Here is an 18,688-nt window from a genome sequence, read left to right on the forward strand (position 1 = left end):
ATAAAAATTGTCCAATTAAACAAGACTACAGAAAACAAAAAATCCAAGCTCGACCATGGATGACGAAAGGGTTACGAAATGCATGTAATATGAAAAATACACTGTATAGAGAATTCATAAAACTAAAGAGGCAGAAAATAGATATAAGAAATACAAAAATAGATTAACTAATATTATACAGGTATGTAGGAAGGAATATTATAGTAACATATTATATAATAACAAAAACAATATTAAAGGAATATGGGGTATATTAAATAGCATTATCAAAAATGGTAATAAAAAACAGAGTTACCCTCAGTATTTCATTGATAATAATGTCAAGAAGGAAAATAAGGATGAGGTAGTCAACGGTTTTAATAATTTTTTTGTAAATATTGGACCAAGCTTGGCAGAAAAAATTCCCGATTCCCAACCTGAGGATTGGGATAATAATCTCATAGAAAGAAATCCCTGTTCAATGTTCCTCACAGCAGTGGATGGAAAAGAAATTATAGACATTGTGAATAATTGTAAATATAAAACATCTACCGATTTAAATTAAATTGATATGGTGGTTGTAAAACACATCATTGAATGGATTGTAGAACCATTAACATACATCTGTAACTTATTTCAAACCGGTAAATTTCCCAATCAAATGAAAATAGCTAAGGTTGTGCCGCTGTATAAGACTGGGGATAGACACCACTTCACAAATTATAGACCTGTTTCTTTGCTTCCACAATTTTCCAAATTATTAGAAAAGTTATTCAATAATAGATTAGATAAATTCATAAATAAACATAAATTACTTACTGATAGTCAATATGGATTCAGAGCACATAGTTCAACATCACTCGCATTAATAGAATCAGTTGAGGAGATTACAAACGCCATAGACCACAAATTACATTCAGTTGGAATATTTATAGACCTTAAAAAGGCTTTTGATACAATCAATCATGACATATTAATCAATAAACTTGAACAGTATGGGATTAGGGGGTTGGTGTTGCACTGGGTGAGAAGCTACTTAAGTAACAGAAAACAGTTTGTGAAGTTGGGGAAATATACATCATCATGCTTGGACAATGCTTGTGGCGTCCCACAGGGGTCAGAATTGGGTCCAAAACTGTTTCTAATTTATATAAATGATATTGTCAATGTTTCCAAAATATTAAAATTAGTATTATTTGCAGATGACACAAGCATTTTTTGTTCAGGGGGAGATTTGCAGGAGTTACTGAGGAGGATCAGTATAGAAATGGAAAAATTGAAAATATGGTTTGACAGAAACAAATTATCATTAAACTTAAGTAAAACGAAATACATGTTATTTGGCTATTGTAATACAGACATACAGGTTCAGTTACAAGTCGAGGGGGTAGATATTGAAAGGGTACATGAAAATAAGTTTCTGGGGGTGAAAATAGATAAGATAAACTGGAAGACTCATATAAAACATATACAAAGTAAACTGTCAAGAAGCATTTCAGTTCTAAACAAAGCGAAACATATTCTGGACCACAACTCACTCCGCATTCTTTACTGCTCACTGGTTTTACCATATTTACAGTACTGTGCAGAGGTATGGGGTAATACTTATAAAGGTACAACACAATCACTATCAGTAATGCAGAAAAGAGCTATAAGAATTATTCATAATACTGGCTATAGAGATCATACAAATCCACTATTTTTACAATCCAAATTCTTAAAATTCACAGACTTGGTTCATTTTCAAACAGTACAAATTGTGTATAAAGCAATAAACAATTTACTTCCAGCAAATATTAAAAATATGTTTTTTAACAGATCAGGGGATTACAGTCTGAGGGGGAAATTTAATTTAAAGCATCAGTGGGCACGAACAACATTAAAAGGTTTCTGTATTTCTGTCTGTGGGGTGAGGATGTGGAACAGATTGGGAGTGGGGCTCAAGCAATGTCCAAGCATGAACCAGTTCAAACAGCGGTACAAAAATATGTTTTTTTCTAGGTATAGGGAGAAGGAAGGGTAATGAGGGTTAGGGTGTTTTTGTTTTTTGCTTCGGCTTGTAAATATATAGTATTTTGTATGTAAGTAGGTATGTGTAGGTGTATATTTATGTTTGTGTATATATATGTATATGTGTGTATATGTGTATATATGTTGATATATATATATATATTGATATCGGTTTAGGTGTGTAGGAATCTATGTGTATATGTGGCAAAGGGTATTACTGGTTGTGGGGAAGAAGGGGTAGGGATAAATAAGCTGATGCTTCACCCTACCCCTTTTCGGACATGTTGGGTACACAGTAGGAACTTTTTTGTTGTTGTCTTTACTGATCTATCTTGTAATTGTTGTATCAAATGTTCGAAATAAACAGTTTTCATTCATTCATACTCGTACCAGCAGGCATATAATTGTGTCTGATCATTGAGGACTTTACCTCCAAAGCCTTTGGGCTCAAATTAACCAAACCTGGCACATGGGCGGTTTATTAGGTCACAGGGTCATTGAGTGCGAAGTTGCATTTTTGCTCGAGACTACATTAGCTAAGCAAGGTACACCAATTCTGGACATAACCTACAACTGACTCCAAGGCATGTGGTAGGTACCAGATAGTCTTTCTGTTTAGTTTCTGGATGGAAGGTTTGCCGTTTCCCGAATTCCATTCACCCCTTTATAACACAGCAAGAGTAAGACGGCACCAGTTCCTCAACAGCTGTTGAGATGATGCATTTGACAACGTCTACAGTGCCCATAGTGTCACAAGCCAATCGCACTGAGCCTATTATATAGGTTTTCACATAGTATTATCATTATATTGTTCAGCATTTGTGATGAAAAAATACACAAGAGTCATTCACATACCATCAAGGGATGAAAATAATGATACTGTGATTTTTAACTCCACAGGAGATGTTTTTCAACAGGCCAGTGTAAGTAAGACTGACAAATACATCTATTTGTAGGCCTGATTGTGCAGCAGAGGCATGGGGAAAAATTGGCTTTGTTATCAATTTCTTTTGTAGAACAAGTGTCTACAAAGTATGAACTCAGCAAGCGGCCATGTTGTTTCATGCATATAGGGATGAAGGAGAGAAGATACAGCTTGCAAATAAGAAACTATGAACTCAGCAGTTCAAATAACACAAGAGTTTTCATTGTCTTTCTTGAGCAAAAACAAGCAAACTTTGGGAAACGTGAAAAACTGGGTGCCCATTTTGTTTTATGCAAATTAGGCAGTGACAGAGTAGAGATACAGCATGCTAACAACAATATTTGAATTCTGCAGGTCAAAATACATAAGAATAGAACTTTTATTTCTGTTTCTAATGCAAATAGAAGTAAACTTGTGGGAAGTTTGACAAAATGGGAGACCATTTTGTTTTATGCAAATTAGAAGGTGAAAGAGTAAAGATACAGCATGCCAACAGCAATTTTTGAACTTAGCAGGTCAGTCTGTTGCCTGCTTTTAACAGAAAGTGCCTTGGGTAGTCTACTTATCTGAAAATAGAACCTAACTAACAAAGCAGAGTAGCAAAATGACAGCGTTTCCATTTAACTGATGGAGTGCGACTGCTGGGTTCTGTGTTTTCGCAATAATTGTCATTCTATAACCGTAAATCCAACAGACATGGTGACAAAATGGTAAGTCCCACTAAATATTGCCATACAAGTTTTTTTTTTATCAAATATTGCTGTAACATCATTTTTTACATCGTCTAACAAGCTCTCCGTCTCTTACTCCATCCACATGTACTACTTTGTGTATTTTAGAATGTTGTGTGACTTGTAATAGCAAAAAGGTGTTTCCATTTGCATTTTTCACAATAAGACTATTTCAAATCGCTTGACAAACCACCTCAGCAGAGTGTAAAATACCCACCCACAGACTCTCATTAGTATTCACACTACAATATCTAGGGATAAACGCTGACCAAATTAAACTTGGGCCTTTACAAGACTTTGTTCTTTGTAAAAGTCCTACACAGGCCCTGAGATAAAAAAAAAAAAAAAATGACCATACTCTGACCTTCTCCATGGTTGTCCAGGCCTGTCTGAGTGGAGTGTTGAAACAGTCCGGCAGTGGCCCTCCCTCTCTGCAAATGTTGGATTCTATCTCCATCCGCACAGAGTCACCAAAGCCCAGCGGGTTTGTAGCCTGGAGTGAAAAATACCTGGAGAGAAAACAGCCATGAAGGACAAAGTTAGCTAACACCATCTCTTTACATTATAGTCAAAGCCCAAAACACAATTTAAATTATTTTTTTACATAAGTACATTCTCCCAATTAGTTCACAGTTTCATTTGTTTCTGATGATTTCTTAAAAGAATAAAAAAATATATATATATTTGAAATGTTCCATTGAACTGATATACCTATCTACGTCGTCATACCTGTCTAGCTAACACTGCTGATAGGGTTCTCAACCCAGTGGCTAAGAAACGCTGCACTACTGCGAACAACATTTAGGCATATTTAAAAATACTGTGTGTTTATCATGTACCACTACATTTACTCGTTTAGCAGAGGTTCTTGAAGAGCAGGTAGCTGAGTGGAGAAGGAGCTGGCCTGCCAGTATGTACAGCAGTGTTCAGAATAATAGTAGTGCTATGTGACTAAAAAGATTAATCCAGGTTTTGAGTATATTTCTTATTGTTACATGGGAAACAAGGTACCAGTAGATTCAGTAGATTCTCACAAATCCAACAAGACCAAGCATTCATGATATGCACACTCTTAAGGCTATGAAATTGGGCTATTAATAAAAAAGTAGAAAAGGGGGTGTTCACAATAATAGTAGCATCTGCGGTTGATACTACAAACTCAAAACTATTATGTTCAAACTGCTTTTTTAGCAATCCTGTGAATCACTAAACTAGTATTTAGTTGTATAACCACAGTTTTTCATGATTTCTTCACATCTGCGAGGCATTAATTTTGTTGGTTTGGAACCAAGATTTTGCTTGTTTACTAGTGTGCTTGGGGTCAGTCTTGTTGAAACACCCATTTCAAGGGCATGTCCTCTTCAGCATAAGGCAACATGACCTCAAGTATTTTGACATATCCAAACTGATCCATGATACCTGGTATGCGATATATAGGCCCAACACCATAGTAGGAGAAACATGCCCATATCATGATGCTTGCACCACCATGCTTCACTGTCTTCACTGTGAGCTGTGGCTTGAATTCAGAGTTTGGGGGTCATCTCACAAACTGTCTGCGGCCCTTGGACCCAAAAAGAACAACTTTACTCTCATCCAACCACAAAATATTCCTCCATTTCTCTTTAGGCCAGTTGATGTGTTCTTTGGCAAATTGTAACCTCTTCTGCACGTCTTTTATTTAATAGAGGGACTTTGTGGGGGATTTCTGCAAATAAATTAGCTTCACACAGGCGTCTTCTAACTGTCACAGCACTTACAGGTAACTCCAGACTGTCTTTGGTCATCCTGGAGCTGATCAATGGGTGAGCCTTTGCCATTCTGGTTATTCTTCTATCCATTTTGATGGTTGTTTTCCGTTTTCTTCCACACGTCTCTGTTTTTTTCTGTCCATTATAAAGCATTGGAGATCATTGTAGATGAACAGCCTATAATTTTTTGTACCTGCGTATAAGTTTTCCCCTCTCCAATCAACTTTTTAATCAAACTACGCTGTTCTTCTGAACAATGTCTTGAACGTCCCATTTTCCTCAGGCTTTCAAAGAGAAAGCATGTTCAACAGGTGCTGGCTTCATCCTTAAATAGGGGACACCTGATTCACACCTGTTTGTTCCACAAAATTGACAAACTCAGTGACTGAATGGCACACTACTATTATTGTGAACACCCCCTTTGCTACTTTTTTCTTACTAATAGCCCAATTTCATAGCCTTAAGAGTGTGCATATCATGAATGCTTGGTCTTGTTGGATTTGTGAGAATCTACTGAATCTATTGGTACCTTGTTTCCCATGTAACAATAAGAAATATACTCAAAACCTGCATTAATCTTTTTAGTCACATAGCACTACTATTATTCTGAACACTACTGTAGATGTAGGTTCGATTCCCGCTCATGCTCTCTGTCTGCATCCTTGGCCAAGACACTTAATCTACATTGTGCCAGTGCTTCTAGCTGTAACTGGGTTACAGGTTACAGCCACAGCTGGGGAAGTAACCTGCGTCGGGCTGGTGTCCTGTCCAGGTCATAGACACACTACAGGACTTACTTCTTGAAGACAGACATTTATGCCCCTAATGTGCTATCAACCAGCAGCTTATTTCACCATGATGGACTTACAAATGGAAATAGAATGAGGCGCAATGAGACTGCCTCGTGTGTCAATATGGCGATGCCACACAGTCTTCTTGTGAGGAACGTAGTAGTCAATACAGAGTATGTGCCTGAACGATTGAGTCCAAGTAGCTGGGTATACTGGGGCAGCATAGCTAACCTATTGTTGATTTTTTTTTCCCATAAAAGCACCAAATTTGGCACACATAGGTAAGATCAACTTTATTTTTCCCGACGGAAATTATTACTTATTACATACTACATACATACATAAGATTCTAAAAAGATGTAGTTTGTTCTGTGACTGAATGTTATGGAGTCATGGGGTAAAAACAACAAAAAAGATCACAAGGGTCAATTTCAGTTTGTACAGTGGTCAGAAGCTAAGCAGTGTGGGCCTGGTTAGTACTTATCTTTGGAACACCAGGAGCTGTGCATGTTTCTCCAGGTAAAACTGGAGTTGTGTCAGGATCAGGAGGGGCATCTGGTGCACAAATACGCATGCGGATCTGGCTGTATCCACTGTGGTGACCCCGAACAAATAGGAACAGCCAAAACAGGAATCAAAAGTTGCTCCAATCAGTCAAAACTATTCCATTTATTAATCCTATTAGCGCAACCAATAATTTGCACCACCTTTTACCAAAACTGGAGAAACTTTAACTTTTGGCCTCTATACAAACTGAAATTGACCCTTGTTGTCCTTTTTGCTGTTTTTAATCACAAAAACCTGTAACATTTAGTCGCAGATTGTTCAAACTATACCTTTTTGAAATCTTTATGGTCAGACAAATAATATGGTATACCTTTCGATGTGACTGGAACATTTTTAAATTTTGACCCCTGTGTACAGTAATTCTTCATTGACCCTTGGAGGTCATTAGAGGTCAGTTCCAGGGTGCTTCGACATTTAAAAATAAGCATTAGTTAATTTAGAATGTGTGTGCCAAATGTGGTGCTTTTATGACAAAATTAACAATTGTTGTGGAAATGTTAGCTAAGCTGCACCAATCATAAAGGCCCAGTAGTCACTCTGTCAGGAAGCATTAGTGACCTGAATTTGATTCGGGCTGCTTTGAGAAGCCAGTGGAGGTTCAAAGAACAGTGGAATAACATGAGAGGTTTTGGGTTGACTGAATAAGATGTGCCGCCGCCTTCCGGAACATCTTTTATGGTTTCACTTCACCGCTGGAAGGACATCACAGTTGATATGGTGAGAGATAACCAGGGACTGTACCAAGACCTGGGTGACAGACTGAGTTAGGAAAAGCCTGACTTTACATATACTGTAAAGAACAAAGTGGCACCACCGGGAGACAGACGCAACACTGACAATGAGTCATGTACCCAAGACAAATCACATCATCATTATGCAAACTTTGCAGAGATCTTCCCTAAAATCTCATCTACAGGAGATACTGTGTCATAAATATGACGCGTTTACGTGGACTGTTATTAGGTTACACACACACCCACAGACGGCACAACATTGTGTTCAAAGTGTCAGGAAGTAAAAACAGCATTTCATCTCACTGGGAATATCTTGGCCTTTCATTCAGACAACGCTGAGAAAGTGAAGTTGACTAAATGATTTTGAGATCATGATGTTTTCTGGTTCCACCTTGAAACTGCTCTCCCTCTGTAGCATAAGAACATCGTGATGATGACAGCAGAGAAGAAGCAGCATTTACTTGTCGTAGAGGATCATGGCATCATTTTGCGCCTCCTGGCCATCGTATTGCCCCTTTTTAGCCGCGAGCTGGTTCTGGAAGTTGTCTGCCGCCAGCCAAAACTGGAGCACATTCATCGCTTCCTCTTTCTCCATGTACTGCAGGAAAGAAGAGCTTAAAATTTATCCTGTGGTTTTATTTCTTTATATGATGTGCTATATGATGACAAGATGCCAAAAGCTACTGAACACAACGACAAGTTTTGACATCTCCAAATCAGAAAATGTTGGGATGATATGCAAAATGCAATGAATACATAAAAACAAGAATAAATAAAACAAGAATAAATAAAAAAAAAGAAGATATTTCATGTTTTTTGTGGTAAACGTCCTTTCATTGGTTAAAATACATCCACTTGCAACACATAAAAAGCTAATAATAATAATAAGAAGAAGAAGAAGAAGAAGAATAGGACAGAGGCAATTTATTCTGATTTCTGAGGATTAAATCATCGCTTTTACAACCAATTTTCTTGAGACAAGTCACTGGGTGGATAAATGAACATTTCCAAGTCACTGAATAATGCCTTAAGTTTATTTACATCAGTGTTTCTCAAACAGTGGTCCGTGAGTATAATGATAAAATACCACATTTGTGGCCAAGTGGTTAATGCGCTTGGTTTCAGTGCAGAAGGTTCCCGGTTCAAACACCACCCCCGCTACATTTCTCCATGTAATGTGGAGTTGTGTCAGGAAGGGCATCCGGAGTAAAACTTGTCTGACGCCGAGTAACAGGGGAGCAGCTGAAGGGACTCAGTATCATATTCTTAAGTCTGTGATGTCCACAGATATTCCACAAAGGCCCAAGGGGGTGCAGGTTTTCTTTGTAACCACCGATTCCAGTAGGTGATTTCACGGATTAACATTGCTTTGAGCAGATGGGATGAGTTCATCAGTGAAATCACCTGCTGGAGTCGGTGTTTGCAAAGAACACTCTGTGATTTATCTATTTTTGTATTATTGGTTCAGGGATCCTTGGCCTAAAAAAATCTGAGAAACACTGATTTACATCAATCGCTAAGAAATACAAATAACATGGTGCTGTAAGGGAAATCTGTGTCAAGTAGGCAGTTTTCAAACACAGAGTGTGCTGGAATGAGACGAGTGAGGAAAGCCACCAAGACACCCACAGCAGCTCTGAAGTAAGTCTAGGCTTCATATATCCATTGTCTTCACTCTGTCCACTGACCTCAGAGAAGTAGAAGAGCGCCGACTCGCAGAATAAGATGTCAGCAAGGAAGACGGAGCCACTCGTCAACACCTCAATCTGGTATTTACAGAAGTGATGGCTCCGCAAGAATTCACTAAAGTGCCTGGAGATGACAGCGTGCGTGTGTGAGAATAAAAAAAATACATTTCTTTCTCGAGTTATCACCAGCAATGATAAAAGACAGCAGCTGCACTGCAATCATCAGGAAGGCCTCGCTCTTACAGTATCAATGTGTCCCCCCCCAAAAAAACCCAAAACAAACAGATGTAGACTCACTGCTGCTCCAAGATGGAGAAGACAACCGATTGTGCGATGACAAAGCAGTTGGGGTCGACCAGTCCGTCCTCGCCACATATTTTAGCTACACAGAGGGAAGACAGGAGCCTGACTGTAAAACTGTACATCATTTAAACTGGGTAAGAGACTTTAATTAAACACCCTTCTGTTGTAACAGAGCTGAACTGAAATGACATACCCCGGCTTTTAAATATTTTTAACCCCCGCCCCTGACCTGAGAGGTGACCTGAGAAATCTATACTGAGAATGAAAAGTGTAAATTTATCAGCTTCATTCCTGAGCTCTCCTCGTCTACATGGCACTCTGTGAATGCCATTGTTTAAAAATGTTTTTAGTACATAAAAAAGATCAAGTTTAGCACCTCATGCAGAATATTTTTCAGTATTAAAGCTACACTGTGTAGGATTTACTGCCATCTAGTGGTGAGGTTGCAGACTGCATTGAGTGGTAGGTGACTATTTTGTTTCCCTTTGCGTTTTCGCTTCTTTGGTAATAGGGATTCACGCTCCCGTGTCTTGACTTGAGAGAAGCACAATGTATGATTGCCCATTTCTCAAAAAACATCACAACCTCAAACTTGTTAGTATGAACTAGCAACTGGTAGACAGTTTACAGGGGAACAACCACTGAGTCATTTTTTTTCTTTATTGTTCCTATCACATTGCAAAATGCAACAGGCAGGGTAAGTATGTCTGTTTTGGGCTACTATATCAAAACATGTTGGTTCAACATGGCGGACTCCATGGGAGGAGTGGCTCTCACATAGATATGAAGGTTTCAATCATACACTAATGAACAGGTGGTTACAGGACTATTGCACAGGGCGCCATTCTACTACGATCATCCACGGTCTAAAAAAAAAAGTGTAAAAATAGGATGAAATGGCTTAATTTGGCTTGCCTCCTAACAGACTGGTTTATAAAGTGTAGACATGGCAACTGACTGGGTTATAAACTGCAGGCCTGGCAACCCACCCGAAAACAAAAGAAAGGAGCTCTGCCCTCGGCCAAAAACTGCAACAAATGCTGCTTTGGCTTCAGATTTTTAACCCAATGGAGCACAATCAAGCAAGTTTCAATCCACAGTCACTACAAATACACAGTTTAAAGAAGTTCAAACATGACTGAAGCCGTTAAGACTACGAATACCCGGAAGTTACCACGTACTATCAATAATTTCGAGAATCAGGATGAAATCAGTTCAAAAATTGGATCCCGACATTTTCTGCTAATAAATGCCCCTAAAGTCTGCACACTGTAGGTTTACATTTATTTTACAAAGCAACGTGAAATTTTTGATCAAGCAGACGAGATTTAGTTTATAATAAATGCAAGACTAAAAATCAGCACCACAGAAGAATTTACTACTTCTTATTGTATATCTGGCTCAGTGGTGGGCACAGTTCTGCTAATCCACTAACCACTAATTATCGAAGATGTTTTCATTATTGGATTAGCTTTTCAGATAACTTTGAAAACTGTCATCGGACTAATTATCTTTCAATAAGTTTTGGTCCGATAATTTTTAGACCACTAACGTATTTTTGCAGACGTGGTAAACAAAGCAGAATAGTTACAAACATCTATGAAATCTAAAAAACAGTTAAGTACCTACCTGTTAAATGTTTTATAGTAGATGTGCAGTGCTATCCTCTGTAAACAGAGGAGAGCTGGTTCTAGCAGAAACCACTCTATCCTCTGCAGGCAAAGGAGAACTGGTCACAAAAAAGAAAAAAGCTAATTTCTTTTTACTCCATACTGATATGCTGGCAATATCACCCAAGTCATCCAGAGGCATACAGTTTTAACTTATGGTTAAAATTTTAACCAAACTAATTTTGGACAAGTTATTTAAATTAACATCACATCTGAAGTTTTATAAAGTGAAAATATCAGATATATGTTTTAGTTTTAAAGTAATGCACTAACTTTGAAGGTTTTAGTGTGTACATGCTGTGTCCAGGTGCATTATGTGTAATCTCAGTACATTCATGAGAGAAGAAATGCATTTGAGACACTCTGATCAGGCTCTACACGGACAACAGCATTAAAAATTTTGTATATTGTGCCTAAAACTTTCGTGAATATATTTTCTGGGTTTATAGATGTAGTTATTGTGTTTGTTTTATGTAAAAATGCCAGAAGCAACTCAGGTTGATCCTCCATTATTTTCAATTGGAATCATTGAAATTGATTCCTGTTTGCTCTTTAACATCTTGCTTATGTCAAACACTGTCATCTTTGCTCCAGAGTAATATATAAGATGTCTGAAATTCAGTTTGCGTTTATTAAATTCCACGCATCTTAAACGCAGCAGACAGAGATTATCTGGAATTTTGTTTTGGCAAGTTTTCACGGTCTCTACTGCATCTACTGGCCAGTAGTGTTCATGGCAGTATTTGCCCTAGTACTGAGCGTTCAGTAGTTGGCAGTGTTGTATTTATTTTGACACCGGTTATATCAGACGGTTATCTAATTACAGCTAAGCTTGGCTTTTTTTTTTTTTTTTTTGAAAATACCTTTTTTTAACAAATAAAAAAATGGCATATTTTACAAAAGCACATTTATCTGTAAACACCAACACACCTCATATTAACGTGTTGGTTTACATAGAATGAATGAGTCAACCAATCAGTGTTTGCGGAGGCACATTTTACCCATAATACTTTGTCATCTGTCTGTGTTTGTTACAAAACTTCAGAATTAGTGCATTATTCAACATTAAAAGCTATATGTTATATTTTAACTTTGTACAAATGACAGAATTGACATTAATGGAGTTATTCTATCAGTATTAATTTTATTTATAAACCAAACCATAAATCAACATTGCTTTATTTTCCAAGACCTCCGCCTCATGGCAACACTGCTACTGAATAGAGAGTTGAGATTCGCTGCTCCTCTCAACTACTTCTCTACTGCAAAATATGTAGTAAACAGGAGCTTCCAGCAGGGGGCAGGGCGCTCAAAGACAGAAGTGTTGACTCATTGTTTGGGTCTGTTGTCACCTTTGATGTTACCAGAAGCGATCATGGTGTTAAAACTCAAAATCAGCTTGTTAGTAGTTGCAAATGTACCGGAGACAATACTAGACGTTAATGGTTATCTTGTAGCTTCTGATAAATTTTTAGGTAGTTTATCGGTTTAGCTTTATAAAAGATAACTTTTCAGTTAGCTGATTAGCTGTTATCAAAGCTAATTTTGGGGTTAGCTGTGCCCACCACTGATCTGGCTAAATCCACATGCCGAATGTGGTGAATTTTAAGCACCGTGCACACAGTATTTGACACCAGCTCGGCTCTATCGTACTTAGAAAAAGGATGTGGAAAAAAAATTATTTTCAAGGAAAGAAAAAGAATTCCTTCACTTAGTGGTGAACAGCCTATAAAGAGGCTGCGTCTCAGAATAATTAAGTTTACCGACGATGCCGTTCCTGATGGGTTCTGTGATGGGGATGGGCTGCGCAGCGTCTGGAGAGATGTACTTGGTGAAAATGTAGACTGCATCCTTCTCTATACCTGAAAGAAAAGAGGCAGCTGTTTCTGAGTGCACAAACACGGAGCCACATTTGGGTATTGAACCCAGCATTAGCGGACGACCCGCTCTACGGCCTGTGTGAAAAAGGCTCCTTCTCATTAAAATAACAGAGATATGAACTGTGTTGTGTCAAGCTGACTCACTTTTCATGAGTGTGTCAGAGAGGTCTCTCAGGGTGCTGTTTGGCTGCAGACTGAAGGGCACCCCAGTCCTTGAAGGTGTCTGTCTGTTGGGGGTGTCTGCCCGCGGGGTGCCGGGTCTCGAACCTGATTCTGTCCGTAATCCGTCTGCTTGCACCGTAAGGCTTCCACTGCTGCTGTACTGGTTGCACAGGGTGACGCCGTCGGGAATGTGATGGGAAAGCTCCGGGAGCTCTGCCCCATCTGGGGATGCAGGGACGCGCTCGGCTAATGAGCTGTGTTTGACCGAATTGAGGCTGTGTGCCCGAACTCGCGTCCAGCTGGTGGAGCGGAAACGCTCAGCCTCCAGCCAGAACCGAACAAGGTGATCGACACCCCGTAGTTCCGTGAACTGGACATAGTAGGGCATGGCCACATTGTCCCGAAGAACCTGGTCTACTGTTTTGGAGAGTCGAGAGCGGGTCTCTTCTGGTTGGTAGTTCACACTGGAACGACCTGGAAAATCAAAAGTACACTATAAACATTTGACAAAACAGAAGCACTGACATGTTGTTTCATTAAATACAAGTAGGTGGACATATGTATTTAGATAATGGAATATCAATAACATCAACAGAAGATCTATGATACTACTGAAAAAAAGTCAGATTTTAATGGACAGATTAAGTATTCAGACGGAAACAATGTTGGACCCCATAACAGAAATTTCGCCTTCAGTTTGTCAGACGGCACAGTGGAGACCCGAGCCTATATAATATTTGATCTCTTTCCTTCTCTGGTCGACTCCACCATGAAGCTCTATGCAACAGAAAAGTGGCCACTTTATTAGGTACATCTGTTCAATTGCTTGTTAAGACAAATAGCTAATCAGCCAATCACATGGCAGTAACTCAATGCATTTAGGTATCTAGAAGTGAAGAGGAATTGCTGAAGTTCAAACCGAGCATCAGAATGGGGAATAAAGGGGACTGAAGTGACTTTGACCATGGCAAGGTTGCTGGTGCCAGATGGGCTGGTCTGAGTATTTCAGAAACTGCTGATCTACTGGGATTTTCACGTATAACCATCTCTAGTGTTTACAGAGAATGGTGCAAAAAACAGAAGATATCCAGTGAACGGCAGTTACGTGGATGAAAATGCCTTGATGTCAGAGGAGAATGTTCAGACTGGTTGAATGGGTGACTGTTATCATGTCATGTCAATATGGACCAACATTTCTGGCATTCAGAATTCAATCTTTCATCAGAACAGAGAATTTTGTTTCTCTGGTCTGAGAGTCCTTCTGGAGCCTTTTGGCAAACTCCAGGTGGGCTGCCATGTGCCTTAAAGAGTGGCTTCTGGCTTTATAGGTTTATTTGAAAGTTACAGATTTCAGCTCTTAAAGCTACAGTGTGTAAGATTTAGTGTCATTTAGTGATGAGGCTGTAGACTGCATTTTCCAGTTGTATATGATACTATGAAAGCACTGAGGGATACGACAGAAGTGTTGACAGATGCAAGCCCCATCTGTAAATCTGTCAGGAAGTACTTGTTATCCCACTTCCAGAGGGCAGGGGGCAGTATGGTCATTACATCCAGTTCAACTTAAAGGCAAAAACCTTTTGGATTTGCCAGAGATTTTGATTTTCAACTTGACTACAGAACTTTTGTTGACTACGCAACAATTTGACCCATAAGCAAAGTTGTAAGTTTCTTTTTGTTCTTATAATTGTATTTTTGGCTTAGATTTTTTTTTCCCCTTTTGCTTAACACAAGACACAAAATTCACTCCACAGCAGACACACACGGGCTGATTTTACTGTTTTGGCACCTGTCTAACTCTGTGATGAAATCCACAAAAATTTGTTGTGACAACAAAGAAAGAAAACCTGCTGTGGGTGTGTTTCAGGACTCTCCTGGTCTGTGTCTTGCAGAGCAGTGGTTCCAAACCCTGGTCTTCGGGGACCCCCTGACCTCCACACTTTCCATCTTTACCTGCTCTGTCAGAAGCTGATTCGCTCACTCAGATGCCTGTTTCTCTTGACTGGCAGAGTGTACCTGAACCAACTAATAAGCTTTTTTTTTGGAAAGAGCAGAGAGACATGGACCAGGGTTGGGAACCACGACTGGACAGAATCACTGTTATGAACTCAAAAGCGCCACCTCCAGGAGACGTGACTGATGTTGTGCAGGAGTTTGTTTGAGTCGGTGTGTTGTAAAGGCAACGCATGAGTAACACGCACTTGATAGCGACTTGCGAAATTGTGTTCTGGAGAAGCAATTTAATCACTTTGACGTCTTGTCTGCATGAAAACTCTTTTCACTTGCACATTTTCTAGTGTGCACACCATTATTTACCATATTCTGATTAGTCTGCTGATGACTTCTTATTTGTAATTTGGATTTATTTTATCTTTGGTATTACTTTATGTTGTTCATGCATTTTCAGAGCTTCTCAATATAAAGTTTGTCATCAGTTATTTTTGATTTATGGCTGGTGGAATGATTTATGATGATTAGCGCCTACATTAGCATATTACTGCATGTCATCCTATTTGTGTTACCGTTTCATACACAAATTGGGATTATGAAGTTCCTATCATTAAGGAACTCGATTAATAGTGATAAAAGCCATCACTTGACCCAGCTATCTTAGCTAATTATAGGCCAATCTCCAACCTTCCTTTTCTCCCAAAAATTCTTGAAAGGGTAGTTGTAAAACAGCTAACTGATCATCTGCAGAAGAATGGTCTATTTGAAGAGTTTCAGTCAGGTTTTAGAATTCATCATAGTACAGAAACAGCATTAGTGAAGGTTACAAATGATCTTCTTATGGCCTCGGACAGTGGACTCATCTCTGTGCTTGTTCTGTTAGACCTCAGTGCTGCTTTTGATACTGTTGACCATAAAATTTTATTACAGAGATTAGAGCATGCCATAGGTATTAAAGGCACTGCGCTGCGGTGGTTTGAATCATATTTGTCTAATAGATTACAATTTGTTCATGTAAATGGGGAATCTTCTTCACAGACTAAAGTTAATTATGGAGTTCCACAAGGTTCTGTGCTAGGACCAATTTTATTCACTTTATACATGCTTCCCTTAGGCAGTATTATTAGACGGTATTGCTTAAATTTTCATTGTTACGCAGATGATACCCAGCTTTATCTATCCATGAAGCCAGAGGACACACACCAATTAGCTAAACTGCAGGATTGTCTTACAGACATAAAGACATGGATGACCTCTAATTTCCTGCTTTTAAACTCAGATAAAACTGAAGTTATTGTACTTGGCCCCACAAATCTTAGAAACATGGTGTCTAACCAGATCCTTACTCTGGATGGCATTACCCTGACCTCTAGTAATACTGTGAGAAATCTTGGAGTCATTTTTGATCAGGATATGTCAGGAAAGGTCTTGTCTCAGAGTGATGCTGAAAAACTAATTCATGCATTTATTTCCTCTAGGCTGGACTATTGTAATTCATTATTATCAGGTTGTCCTAAAAGTTCCCTAAAAAGCCTTCAGTTAATTCAAAATGCTGCAGCTAGAGTACTGACGGGGACTAGAAGGAGAGAGCATATCTCACCCATATTAGCCTCTCTTCATTGGCTTCCTGTTAATTCTAGAATAGAATTTAAAATTCTTCTTCTTACTTATAAGGTTTTGAATAATCAGGTCCCATCTTATCTTAGGGACCTCGTAGTACCATATCACCCCAATAGAGCGCTTCGCTCTCAGACTGCAGGCTTACTTGTAGTTCCTAGGGTTTGTAAGAGTAGAATGGGAGGCAGAGCCTTCAGCTTTCAGGCTCCTCTCCTGTGGAACCAGCTCCCAATTCAGATCAGGGAGACAGACACCCTCTCTACTTTTAAGATTAGGCTTAAAACTTTCCTTTTTGCTAAAGCTTATAGTTAGGGCTGGATCAGGTGACCCTGAACCATCCCTTAGTTATGCTGCTATAGACGTAGACTGCTGGGGGGTTCCCATGATGCACTGTTTCTTTCTCTTTTTGCTCTGTATGCACCACTCTGCATTTAATCATTAGTGATCGATCTCTGCTCCCCTCCACAGCATGTCTTTGTCCTGGTTCTCTCCCTCAGCCCCAACCAGTCCCAGCAGAAGACTGCCCCTCCCTGAGCCTGGTTCTGCTGGAGGTTTCTTCCTGTTAAAAGGGAGTTTTTCCTTCCCACTGTAGCCAAGTGCTTGCTCACAGGGGGTCGTTTTGACCGTTGGGGTTTTACATAATTATTGTATGGCCTTGCCTTACAATATAAAGCGCCTTGGGGCAACTGTTTGTTGTGATTTGGCGCTATATAAAAAAATTGATTGATTGATTGATTAATATGCAAATATATGCACCAAACAGCCATGAATTCTAATCAGCTCATCTAATGCCCAGTGGAATGTGGTGGAAGAATGAAGTGTCAAGTAGGTGTTGTTACTGAGTTACTGCATTAAAACACACACAAACACACACTCTCAACCAAGCCTGATACAATGTCTGTCCAGATATAACACACCAGGTGCCCCATTCTGCTGCCTTTTTGCCTTTTGCATTACACCAAATCTGCCACTTTACTTTAAGAAGCTCCTACTGTCTAAATATGTTGGAAAAGTCTCCGTCTAGGGTTCAATCGATTGCTTGCAAATGGCTTTGCAGACCTAAAGCATATCAATTGTGCTCGTCTTTACTGGAAAAGTGACTATTTATGAAGATTCTGGGTAGACAGAAAATTTCACAGAAATGTCACCGAATCATAGATTAAAATCATCACTGCAGTTTTTATTCAAAAGCTACTTGCAGGTGCAAATGATTATTAATAACAGAGGCCAGACGAGAATTACCAGACTGCTTTGAGTTGACAAGCAGGCGTGAAAGCAACTGAAACGACCCTGATGATTAACACAGCAGGAAACCATCATTACCCAACAGTTTGTCAGCAGACAAATAAAAAAGATACAATCTTTCTACCAAACATAATGACAATGACTACGAAAGAAAATCCTTACTTATTAACATGCCTCAAATAGTAGTGTAAACGTGCCGTGACACTTGCATGACTTTGATCCGTGCACTTGCACGCACTTCGTTGTGACGATCCCACCTGCTGTGTTCCCTGCTGGACGCTGCTTATATAGAATAATTATTTTGTAGCGGAATAATCATTTTCTGTCAGAGTTGGCTGTTGGAAACACCTCTAATCACTTCCGGAATCACAGAGAACCGTTTCAGCTGGACTTTTTTTCTCTCTCTCACTCTCGTCCGCTTAACAAGGTGGAGAACGTATTTGGAACCATCTAAACGGTAATTATTTGTCATGTTTATATTGTAATGGCTTGGTAAAACAGTTGTATGTTCTTTCCTTCTTATGAGGAGCTGTAAAAGTATGTTTATGATAGATTTAACATCTCGTTATAATCGATCAGATGAAATGCGCTCTGATGCGGTGCGCTGACATAATCACTTGCACTCACACGCAGTGTCTTTTAATTGTTTGCGCAACGTTCAAGTGAAGTTCACGTAATTAATGCG

At 39.1% G+C, this 18,688-nt stretch overlaps 1 protein-coding gene across 2 annotated transcripts in view; it reads right to left on the bottom strand.

Moving 5' to 3' along the window:
* The window catches only part of akap10 (A kinase (PRKA) anchor protein 10), a 34,805-nt gene that overhangs the window by 7,658 nt on the left and 8,459 nt on the right, over window positions 1-18,688 (bottom strand). For both annotated transcript variants that reach the window (XM_034177790.1, XM_034177789.1), the window contains exons 4-9: window positions 13,174-13,665; window positions 12,913-13,011; window positions 9,474-9,558; window positions 9,177-9,300; window positions 7,950-8,086; window positions 4,010-4,154 (exon numbers count right to left, since the gene is read on the bottom strand). In XM_034177790.1, coding sequence (XP_034033681.1) covers window positions 4,010-4,154; window positions 7,950-8,086; window positions 9,177-9,300; window positions 9,474-9,558; window positions 12,913-13,011; window positions 13,174-13,665 — 1,082 coding nt within the window. The remainder of the gene's footprint in view (window positions 1-4,009; window positions 4,155-7,949; window positions 8,087-9,176; window positions 9,301-9,473; window positions 9,559-12,912; window positions 13,012-13,173; window positions 13,666-18,688) is intronic.

Source organism: Thalassophryne amazonica, chromosome 9 (genome assembly GCF_902500255.1).
Source record: "Thalassophryne amazonica chromosome 9, fThaAma1.1, whole genome shotgun sequence".
Classification (NCBI taxonomy): domain Eukaryota; kingdom Metazoa; phylum Chordata; class Actinopteri; order Batrachoidiformes; family Batrachoididae; genus Thalassophryne; species Thalassophryne amazonica.